Source organism: Eurosta solidaginis, chromosome 3 (assembly GCF_040869045.1).
Source record: "Eurosta solidaginis isolate ZX-2024a chromosome 3, ASM4086904v1, whole genome shotgun sequence".
NCBI lineage: Eukaryota > Metazoa > Arthropoda > Insecta > Diptera > Tephritidae > Eurosta > Eurosta solidaginis.
This window is the reverse complement of record NC_090321.1, coordinates 170,958,659-170,970,664: the sequence shown is the minus strand read 5'-3', so window position 1 is coordinate 170,970,664 and position 12,006 is coordinate 170,958,659. Positions and strand designations below refer to the sequence as shown.

General features: G+C 36.4%; 1 protein-coding gene across 3 annotated transcripts; it reads left to right on the top strand.

The window, feature by feature from the left end:
• Positions 1–1,430: 1,430 nt before the first annotated feature.
• LOC137244622 (juvenile hormone epoxide hydrolase 2-like) lies at positions 1,431–6,603 on the top strand. Of its 3 annotated transcripts, XM_067773877.1 has the most exons (6): positions 1,449–1,898; positions 1,963–2,321; positions 2,528–2,775; positions 4,162–4,361; positions 5,325–5,523; positions 5,592–6,603. In XM_067773877.1, exons 3-6 carry the CDS (start codon positions 2,572–2,574, stop codon positions 6,372–6,374), a joined length of 1,386 nt encoding a protein of 461 aa, XP_067629978.1. In that variant the 5' UTR covers positions 1,449–1,898; positions 1,963–2,321; positions 2,528–2,571; the 3' UTR covers positions 6,375–6,603. The 3 variants fall into 3 exon arrangements, with proteins under 3 accessions (XP_067629977.1, XP_067629978.1, XP_067629979.1); XM_067773876.1 differs by having other exon boundaries at positions 1,431–2,321; XM_067773878.1 differs by lacking the exon at positions 1,449–1,898 and having other exon boundaries at positions 2,318–2,449.
• The last annotated feature ends 5,403 nt before the right edge of the window (positions 6,604–12,006 follow it).

Sequence of the window (12,006 nt, the reverse complement as noted above, 5' to 3'; positions counted from 1 at the left end):
GGTGGACCAGGGGTGACTCTAGAATGTTTGTACGATATGGCTATCAAATGAAAGGTGTTAATGAGTAGTTGAAAAGGGAGTGGGCCTTAGTTCTATAGGTGGACGCCTTTTCGAGATATCGCCATAAAGGTGGACCAGGGGTGACTATATAAAGTGTTTGTGCGATATGTGAAGGCGTTTTCAAGATATCGACCATGTGGACCCGCGTTACCCAGAACATCATCTGTCGGGTACCGCTAATTTATTTATATGTAATACCCCGAACAGTATTCCTGCCATGATCCCAAGGGCTGTTGATTTCGCCCTGCAGAACTTTTTCATTTTCTTCTACTTAATATGGTAGATGCCACACCCATTTTACATAGTTTTTTCTACAGTTATATTCTGCGTCAAAACACCAATCCAATCACCATGTTTCATTCTTTTTTCGTAGCTGGTATAGAATTATGGCATTTTTTTAATTTTTCGAAATTTTCGATCTCGAAAAAGTGGTCATAGTCGGATTTCGCCCATGTTTAATACCAAGATAAAGTGAGTTCAGATAAGTACGCGAACTAAGTTTTGTAAAGATATATCGATTTTCGGTCAAGTTATCGTGTTAACGGCCGAGCGGAAGGACAGACGGCCGACTGTGTATAAAAAGTGGGCGTGGCTTCAACCGATTTCGCCCATTTTCACAGAAAACAGTTATCGTCATATGGTTTTACCAAATTTCACAAGGATTGGTAAATTTTTGTTCGACTTGTGGCATTAAAAGTATTCTAGACAAATTAAATGAAAAAGGGCGGAGCCACGTCCATTTCAAATTTTTCTTTTATTTTTGGATTTTGTTGCACCATATCATTACTGGAGTTGAATGTTGACATAATTTACTTATATACTGTAAAGATATTCATTTTTTGTTAAAATTTCGTTGCTAATTTTTATTTAGAACACATATAGTAATAGGAGTAACGTTTCTGCCAAATTTCATCATGATATCATCCTCATGATAACCTTCTTTTAAAAGTGGGCGGTGCCACGCCCATTGTCCAAAATTTTGCTAATTTTCTATTCTGCCTCATAAGGTCTACTCGCGTACTAAGCTTTATCGCTTTATCCGTCTTTGGTAATGAATTATCACAATTTTTCGGTTTTACGAAATTTTCGATATCAGAAAGTGGGCATGGTAATGGTCCGATTTCGTTCATTTTAAATAGCGATCTGAGATGAGTGCCCAGGAACTAACGTACCAAGTTTCATTAAGATACCTTAAAATTTACTCAAGTTATCGTGTTTACGGGCTGGCGGACGGACAGACGGACGACGGACATGGCTATATGAATTTCTTTTTTCACCCAGATCATTTTGATATATAGAAGTCTATATCTATCTCGATTAGTTTATACCGTTACGGGGTACCGTTATGCGAACAAAATTAATATATGTACTCTGTGAGCTCTGCTCAGCTGAGTATAATCAGTTTTGAAAAGCATATAATGGCCGATGAAATGTTGATTACACATCAAAATGGTTGATGCAGACGTCGTATTCTTTACATCCAAGTGAAATCGAAGCTCCCCAAGGGAAAGAAAATAGTACTACTTTTACAGTTACCTGCCTCTGTACACGAATTTTATAAAATTATTCCACTCTTGCCGAAACCAAACTTCAGAGTATTTTATTTTTGAAGTGATGCTCCAATCTTGCCAGGATATGGTTGGTCACAGAAAAATTATATCCCTTAAAAGTGTATAAACTAAATATTTATTGATAACACGAAACGATTTTTCTTCTTATGGGCGGCCTGAAAGATGAACTTTGGAACTGCTCAAATGTCGCTGGCCATACGTAATTTGATGCGACGTTTGGACATGAAAAATGCGTTGTAAAAGGCGGAGAGTTTGGTTCTGCTATCGGTACGTTCTTAGGAACATTAACACAACAAAATTTGCTCGGTTTTTATACTAATATGTGTTTAAGAAATAGCCCACTGGCACATACTCATGAACTTGGACGATCTTGGTTTTCAAAGAGGAACATAGAGAAATCTTCAAAACATATGGTGAAGACATGCTTTTCATAGCGGAAGAATCTGGATATTTTTATATACAAAACCAAACCAGATACAGTTACTACAGCACCCGCACATAGCGCTGTAGTCGATTCTATTTCTGACCATCTGTTGAACAAAGTTAAGTATAGAAATACGAAAAAGCGCCTACCAATTCGATGAAAACGGTCTACTATTTTTCGAATATATCGAAAACCTGATTTCAAAACAAGTCGAATAATCGAACACCCTAATAGTACTCTGATCTGGAGAAAGAAATTGCTTATTAGTTAAGTACTTGATATTTATGAATGTTAATTTCGAGAGAAAATTGTGCCCTCTCCAATACGAGCGAAAGTCACTTCTGATAAATAAATAAAATGCTCAATATTACTTAGTTTATCTTTAACATCGAAGGTAAATGGACGGTTTCCTCTCGAATTAATTTTGTTGAACGATTTTATTTCAATATATGCATTTACATACTTTCCGTAGATACAATTTTCGCAGCTTCTAGTATATGATAATTTTAAATTGCAATGGGTGTATTAGGATTTTTGCTCCGAACGTCTATCGGTGCCATAGTCGTGATCGCAGCCCTTCTCGCATACAAAATACATAATTTATCGGTTACTGGACCATTGCCAAATTTAAGTGATAATGAGTATTGGGGGCCCGGCAGCGGCTCTAATTACATAGAGAGCACGGAGATTAAGGCTTTCGATATAAGTGTCAAACCAGAGGTAATGTATATATATGTATAGTATATAAATAGAAACGTACATATCGAACATCTAGTTCAAAATAGCGATTAACTCATTGCAGTGCAAATATTAATAAATCCAATATACATAGAGTTCGGCAGATGGTGATTTGGTAAGCCCGGATGTACGGATAACTTTAAAATTTAAGCTTTTTGAGTTAGCTCCCTATTGATCGAGATGTGCGATATACTATTGTGATGCATGAAAAGTCAGTTGTTTATAACCTTAGTAATTATAGTATTTATAGTAACGTAGTTCAAAGTTTTGTGCATTTGATAAGCAAATATAAATGCATAGCCGTATCATTTGTTAGTATTTTGTGTCAAAATACTACACCACTTTGCAAATCCAATGATGCTTGACCATTTGCATCCCGAACACCCCTAGTGTAAAATTTTAGTCGGTATATTTCTCCCTGTTGCTTATTCAAAAATGATTGAAGTTATATAATATAATAACTTCGCTTCAAAATTTCAATCTATACTTTATACCTTTCCTGAAAATAAAGTGGTATCTTGTAGGTATATAAAAAAACATAAATGCTCAGCGCCATCAACCTCTTAAGAGATTTTGCACCGAGCCGCTCTTTTTTCCTGCTCCTTTTGGTTTTTCTTAAAACTAATTGGCGGGACGGCCCCTGCGTGTTTTATGCCGACTCCTATCTACATCTGCAAGGCAGATAAATTTTCACTGAAATACATTCACTGCCGAGGGCCGACATCTCTTAGAAAACCCTTTTTCTTGTTGAGCACGATACCACCACACCATGGTGTTGATCCAAATCCAAAAAATTGTACCTCATTAAAGGAGAAGGGATAGGTCCACCAACAAAAAGTATTATGTTTTACATAGCCTTTATTCTCTGATTAGTGGAGATATTAAAAATCGGGTACATAGCTCGGGATCTAATGAATTCGGATGCCCAGTGGTACTCACTACTTAGAAATTTGAGTTTTTTGAGTTAGCTCCATTTTGATCTAGGTGTGCGTTATGTTTAAATGTTTTACACTAAATTTTTAACAAATCAATCAATTATGAACCGATTTCCGGTTTTTCACTTGATAAAGGATGTTTCTTTCATGCCCATTAAATCAAAAATGTGGGCCTCATACAAAAGAGTATTGGAAAACCACACCAAAGTTCAAAAAATTCAAATTAAGGGGGAAAATGGTAAAGCCATCTTTATAAAACTTATAGAATTTAAATAACTATTACTACCCAGCTAAATTTTTTATTCAGTTCGTGTCCTACTCAACCAAGCTTTCGATAGAAATAGGGCAATTGCTCAGGTCAGGTATTTCCAGGTGTTGTCTGCATTCAGTATCAACAGAGAACTCAAAATATATCTTTTCGTGTTGTAAATAGTTAATCAAAGATCTGGAAGCACAACTTGCGAGACCGCTGATACTACAAGAACCGCTGGAAGGAATTGGATTTGAATATGGTTTCAATTCCAAGTATCTGAAAGAAGTTATCAAATATTGGCGCTTTAACTACCTGCCAAAATGGACTGAGCGCGAAGCTTATCTTAAGCAATTTCCACATTTCGAGACTCAAATTCAGGGGTAAGTAACTTGTTTTTATAGAAATGGCCTTGAATAGGATTTTTAATTAAGATTTTAAATCACTCCTGAATTCTACTGCCAAATTAATAATCCAAAATTAGTTTTAATAAAGTCACATAACAACTATCAGACTTTGTTAAGTGAGGATGGTAAAACTCCAAAAGTAAATGAAGCTTAATGAAGCTAATTTGCAAAACGAAGCAAACAAAGCAACAGCATAATTTTGGCAAATTGAAAACACGGTTATTTTGGCTATTGATATTGATACACATATAGCCTAAACACATTTTAAAAATGCTCTGGTCAACCTTTAAGGCGGTAAAACCAAAACTGGAAAGCATTTCGCAATTCAACCACTTGTCTAAATATTTCGATATTCACATCGTGTAAATATGTTATTAGGTCAACCATGTTCCAAATTTTTTGGAAAATCTCCAAAATTAAGGGCATTCCTATTTATAATCCCCCAACACCAAAGATTTGATTCCTTCTTGACCCAAAAACAATTCAGGGGTTCCTGTGTAGGTTTCAGCATCGCACTAAAATCCACTCTATATTGAAAACCCAACATTCTCCTGAAATTAGAAACACTCTGACATTAAAACTCCTGCCAATACATTCCGCTTGAATCAAGTAAACACTTTACCGGATTTCCCTTGAGAAATAATATCTTTAATATTTCTGAAACAGATTGGTAAATTAAAATAAAAACAATTCTTTTTTGAAACTCCAAGCAACTTCTTTGGTTTGATACTCGTATTGTATAAAAGTACTTTTTGGCCCAACTTTTTGATCAATATATCCAAGAGCTTTCATTTTTGAAAATTCTTTCAGTGTAAAGCCATCTCGAACATACAGATTCAAATTTTATTTCTATCCTGAACTCCGCTAACAGAAAAATCGTATAGATTAACGTGAACGTCATATCAAATACTATTTACAAAATGTTTGACTATTTTTCAGATTACGTATTCATTATATTCATGTGAAACCGAAGTCCACCAAGGGAAAGAAAGTAGTACCACTTTTACTGCTACATGGCTGGCCCGGCTCAGTGCGCGAATTCTACACAATTATTCCACTCTTGACGAAACCGAACCCCAGAAGCGATTATGTTTTTGAAGTAATCGCTCCAAGTCTGCCAGGATATGCTTGGTCACAGGTAAAAAATATTCCTTCTCTAAAAAGTAAATATCTATGAATAAAACGAAATCATTTTTAATTTTATAGGGAGCTTCAAAAATAAATTTTGGACCTGCTCAAATAGCATTGGTCGTGCGAAATTTGATGCTACGTATTGGACATGAAAAATTCCTCGTACAAGGCGGTGATTGGGGCTCTATTATCGGTACAAACTTAGCAACATTAACGCCACAAAATATACTCGGATTTCATGCTAATATGTGTTTTAGCAATAGCCTCTTAGCACATATCTATAAACTTGGACGATCGTGGTTTCCTAATATATTTCTCAAAGAAGAGCATCGAGACTTCTTCAAAACATATAGTGAAGACTTGCTCTTCCTAGTTGAAGAATCTGGCTATTTTCATATTCAAGCAACCAAACCAGATACAATTGGTACAGCACTCGCACATAATCCGGTTGGTTTAGCGGCTTACATTCTAGAGAAATTTTCTACTTGGACTAATCCTGAATACAAAATGCTCAAGGATGGTGGACTTACCAAGCGTTATACTATGGACGAGCTCTTAGACAATATTATGATTTATTACGTAACAAATTCGATAACGACGGCAAATCGCATATATTCAGAGGCGTTTAGTTTTGCACAACTTTCTTTAAATATAGAAAAAGTGCATGTCTATGTGCCCAGTGCTTGCGCCCGATTTGTACATGATGTGAGCCTATCAACTGACAATGAGTGGGGATTAAAATTCAAAAATATTGTACACAGTACTTATCACAGAGAAGGTGGTCATTTTGCAGCAATGGAAGTGCCTCAATTACTTTACGATGATCTTGTGGATTTTGTGAATAAAGTATTACATTAATATATTTTATTTAAATTTAGAAAAATAAAACAAATAATCAGTAATCACCTAAACTGGTAACTTAACAGTTCTGAGAATATATGAATGGGTATCTCTATGGTAACTTACAATATATAAGAGATAAAATTTTATGAAAAAAAATTTAACTTCTTTTTAAGGTTTGGCATTTGAAAATAATATAAGGTTCAGGAGAAATTTTAAAATAAATAAATACAAGCTTCTCTTTTAATTTGCGTCGTGTGCCTTTTAATTTTCTACGAATTGGCGCGACGGAGAAAGGCATCTACAGATGCACGATGAGTTTTCGTTTTTCATGGCAGAAATACAATCGGGGTGTTTGCTAAATTACTGCCAAGGGCCGATCCCGCTTAGAAAACCCGTTTTCTAATTAAAAACAACTTGTTTCTAATTTTTTGATGTTGCTTTGTAAGAAACTTGAAACCAGGATTATGGGTGTGGTATGCGGGGCACGCAACCAGCACACCACGGCTGCCGTCAAATTTTACTGCCATATGAATATTTATAGATTGAACATCAAAGTAATCGCTCTAGAACCACATATATCCTTTATTGGTTTCAAATCCAATTCCATATTAAATATCTCGTTTCAATCCCATACCCTGGTTTCTCGAGAGGTTTGGCCCCCCCTTGAAAAACAATTAGTTCACTTTTTTACAACGACCATGGCAAATGCCATCGATTATTTAGCACAGACGGACTCTGTTGAAGCTGCGGACATTTTAAACTACAGTAGAATAGAAGAAATGATCGTCAAAAACAAAATAAGTATTTATTTAATCGAATAACTGTACAAAGCGTATCAGTTTATGCATTTACCAGCTTTTTTTGGTGTACAAACTCTCTTATTTAAATTGTTTTTTATTAGGTATGTTATGTATCGGCGGAAATAGCGGCCGAGTTCAAATATATAAAGAAAAATTCAAAAAGGGGCGTTGTTGTTGTACCGGTGCTTCGCCTCATTCAATAGGTGCGACTACTCATAAAATGTCATCAATATCCTCTAATGGCAGTCCAAGGAAACTTCCTGTTTTAACAGGGGTGTGCCAGAGGATTGTTAGAGGCGTTCACTCCACATTACAATTGAAAATTTGCTTGGTGTCATGTGCAGGGCCGGAGAGCCGAGCCGGGCTCCTGGGACAGTTCGCGTTTACGGCCCCCCTAAAAAATAAACTCAATCCAATAAAAAAATAACATAACATACATAAATTTTTCAATTCACATTGCCAATTTTATTTCATATAAAAGAAGCTTTACTGGAGCACTTACATAAATGGAATGTTAGATTTCATTGTTTGATTTGCTTACATTCACTTTTTCTAAATACATATGTACATTTTAAGAGCTTGAATCATCCAAGGAAAACCTTCCGTGCTTTTGGTCTGCGAATATGGAAATTGCCGATTAAAAACTAATGCTGCGAGCAAGGCTGGACGCCAATGCCAATGTTCCAAGGCTTGTCAAGCGATTTTGGCTCATAGTAGAACGTACAAAATTTTTCACGCGAGACAATAGACTAAAAGAACGCTCCCCTTCAGCCACACTGACTGGAAGTGTGCAAAATTTTCTTAATGCTATGCAGATATTAGGAAATAATACTTCCATCTTCAAGTCATGAAATTTGTTCAGACGTTGAAATGGTGGTAGCGAATCACATCCCAAATTTGCTAAGTGGATGGCTTTGAGATGAATGATTTCATCTATTAGATCAGTAGAAATATCGATGCCATAAATCGTGCAGAATACCGCTGCCTTTTCTCTGAGCTCTTCTTCCGTCAGATCCTGATACTTCCACAAAAAACGAAATTTAATCGCAATGTCATTTACGGCTTCGAAACGTCTTGTCATGTTACCAATCAAGCAGTCAAAAAGAATGTAAAAAACTTGCTATTTGAATTGAGTTTTGGAATCACACTCAGGTGATTCGCCAGGTAATTCATCGAGCTGACGCCTTCTTATCTTCCTTCTTTTCTTTGCGAAGGTATTCACAACTCCTAAACTCCCTGCCAGAATTTGACATTCTTGAAGTATGATCGACCATTGATCCCTGAACTTCTTCAACTCATCAATCAGGCTACGTATATTTTCTGTTTCCACGTCCAGTGTTGCATTTCTAGCTTGCATTACCAGATTTCGATGGTTGATTACCGTCAACACTTTGAGCCAAATGGAGGCTAAGAGGATACACTCAAATTTCCCCATTTATGCTTCAATACCTTTCAAATGCGTTACTGTTTCTGAAGTCAGATTCAAAAGCTTGATTTCATCAATAGCTTTCAATATTTGGGGAATGTGCGTTGCGAAAGTTTCCACACTATCCACACGAGCAGACCATCGTATTTGTGACATGCTATGCAAGGAGCAATTCGTTTTTTCCTTGAGAATTTCCCATCTCTGAGGGCTTACGCTAAGATATTATACAATTTCTGCATAATACCGAAAAATGTGATGACTTCTGCACAACATTCAGCACCTTGCACTCCACATAAATTTAAACTATGACAAGCACAAGGTGCAAATATTGCCAGGGAGTTATCTCTGCGGATATGACTATTCGCTCCTTTGTAATGACCGTTCATATTACTGCCATTATCATACCCTTGCCCACGGCAGTCATCCAGTGGAATATTGCGCTTTTTTAGAGTGCTGCGAATCAGCTCAGCGATAGCTTCTCCTGTTGTTCCGTTACAATCGACAAACTCTAAGAATGGTTCTTGGATTTTCCATTTTGCGGAGTCCCTGTCTAATAAAACATAACGCAATATGAAAACAATCTACTCAATATGCGCCGTATCAGGGGTTGCATCCACTATTACTGTGTAATAATAAAGTGCTTGGAGATGATTCTTTTTCGTTTGAGATTCCCTCACCTTCTCCAAATGTTCATGCAATAGGGGGTCATAATTGCTGATTAGTTCCAAAATACCAAGAAAGTTTCCATTTTTTGGATTTCCGATCAATGACTTATCCTCTCTAAATGCCAATCATCTTTCTCCAAGAAATAAAACAACATCATCAAGAATTCTGCGAAGTATCTCTCTCCAGCGAGCTGCTTCATTTTTAAGGGTTTCCGCTAAGCGAAAATCCACTGAACTTGCATTTCGAATTCTGATTTCATATTGGCGCCACTCTATATAGAAAGTTTTATGATTTTGACTATTTTCATATTCAGGAATATTGTCGTGTAACCTCTTCCAACGTTTTTCTTTAGAAATACCTGAAAAGCAACAAAATATGTATGTATCTATTAAATCCTAGTTGGAGTACTGTCAATACTACTTTGCCTTGCCGGGCCCCCAAAAACCTTCCGAGGTCCAGGGCAATTGCCCTGGCTGCCCCCCCCCCCCCTCTCCGCGGCCCTGGTCAAGAGGATTTCGAGGTTGACAATCGCGTTGGAGAAGCTATATATTGCCCTGGCAACCCCTTGAGAGGGTTGCGCTACATAACTCCTTGAATCAATTTGGTATTTTAGTCGCATCTTACGACAGGCATACCTACCGCGGGTATATTCTAAGCCCCCTCCCCGCTGGGGGTTAGTCTGTAAAAAGACCTTCATGAAGTTGTAGCTTTATTCCCTTATGAATGTAACAATACAGGTATATAATAGTAGTATATATAAATCTATGATAAAGGTACTTGAATTTTCGTCGATGACATTTTTGACAGTCATTGCTACGAGGAGAGTTAACTTTAAAGTCGGTTACTAGAATTTAATTGAGAAACACGCAGGCAACTTTTTTCCAAATCATTGTGAATAAGCTCAAAAAATAAGATATACATATGGATACATCGATCAAAATCTCTCTGAAACTCATTGTTGCACAAAATTCCATATGTACTAAAGGCCCGAACACAAGATTTTCGATGCATCGGCAAGCGTTGGCTGATGAATAGATTGCATGTATTTATAAGGGTAGCGATACGATCCTACACCAAAAATCTTATGTGTCCTTAAAGGCCGCGGCACAATCACATTTTTCATGTAGATGCGTTTAACACAAGCTTATGCATTCCAATAACATCGCCATAATCAACCAAGATATTGCGTTTGTAAATATGAAGGAACTTCAGACTTGGCAATTGAAGTTTATTTCGCCTTGCCCATTCACATACAAAATGTTGCGAAGCACTGTTATAAACATTCTCCCTATACAACAAAAATACTTGCTAACATATTTTGTGTCGTATTCGATTGTTATATTGCAGTTTTTAATTGCGAAATGTTTGAAAAGTTACCAACCAGAGGGGACAATAATTTCACTTGCAAAGTGTGTCAACACCCTTAGCCAAAGAAAATGTCAAATTCTTCTTCTTATGATTTGCTTGCAACAAAATTTGGGAGATTGTAACGTGCCCTTAGAATTAATTCCACTTTCTCTACATTCAACTGTTCATTACATATTTATACATATTTGTTTATATCGGTCAATTAGTCATGCTTCCGAATAGGTTTTGTTCATTATACATACATATGTACTCATGTGCCTAAATAGGTCATTCCATTAGTTTGTAAGTATTAGTATAAATACGTATTTGTAATGTCTAATTTCCAAATAAAGAACACTCATGATTTTACCATCACTCACTGCATTTCAATTTATTACAAGATGCAAGATGGCTACTTTTCCATATCAGATGGCGCCAGTGTCGCTCAATCTACCGTTCTCCATAAAAATACGTGCAATCTACTCATAATGCATAAGCTTGTTTAAACTCATCTATATGAAAATCTGTTTATGTGTCGGTGCTTTAACCTATGCAAGTAGGTACAATTATTGGGCGCTTTCAGAAAACACAAATGTTGAGCAATTGTTGAGTGATAACTAAGGCATCGAGTCCCGAAGATCTCTCGCAATCCCGGGATTCCGGGTTTTAACAACGACAATAGCGGGAACCTGGGATTTTTTGTGACTACCCTAATGGTGTTATTTTTCAATTTTGATTCAAAAGTAATGATATAATATATACGCATTGAAGTAGCTGAACAAAAACATATATTTCAGTCCAAAGTAAAATCATATGTATGTATGTACTATTCCTATATTGCTAGTACAATGTGCTCCCAATGATTTTTATACCCAGCTGTACTTGTACACAGGGTATTATAACTTTGATTGGATAACGGGTGATTGTACAGGTATAAAGGAATCGAGACAGATATAGACTTCCATATATCAAAATCATCAGTATCGAAAAAAAAAAATTGATTGAGCCATGTCCGTCCGCCCGTCTGTCCGTTAACACGGTAACTTGAGTAAATTTTGAGATATCTTCACCATATTTGGTACACGAGCTTATCTGGACCCAGAATATATTGATTTTGAAAATGAGCGAAATCGGATGATAACCACGCCCACTTTTTATATATATAACATTTTGGAAAATACAAAAAACCTGATTATTTAGTAAACAAAAAACCTAGAATGTTGAAATTTGAATTGTGGACTGATATTGAGACTCTTGATAGGTTAGGTTAGGTTGAACTGGCCGGTCCATGAGAACCTCACATAGACTGAATAAGTCTGTAGTGTTACCAGAAGTTTGTTTTAACGACCAAACTGAAAACCCCTATCAAAAACCAGGACCTATGTTATAAAATAACTCCGTCCTCTTG

Bases quoted from the DNA above. Each gene is read 5' to 3' on its own strand.
- LOC137244622 (XM_067773876.1), top strand. From the start codon at position 2,572: ATGGGTGTATTAGGATTTTTGCTCCGAACGTCTATCGGTGCCATAGTC. The intron at 2,776-4,161 runs GTAATGTATATA...TGTTGTAAATAG, and splicing joins ATATAAGTGTCAAACCAGAG to TTAATCAAAGATCTGGAAGC. The intron at 4,362-5,324 runs GTAAGTAACTTG...ACTATTTTTCAG, and splicing joins TTCGAGACTCAAATTCAGGG to ATTACGTATTCATTATATTC.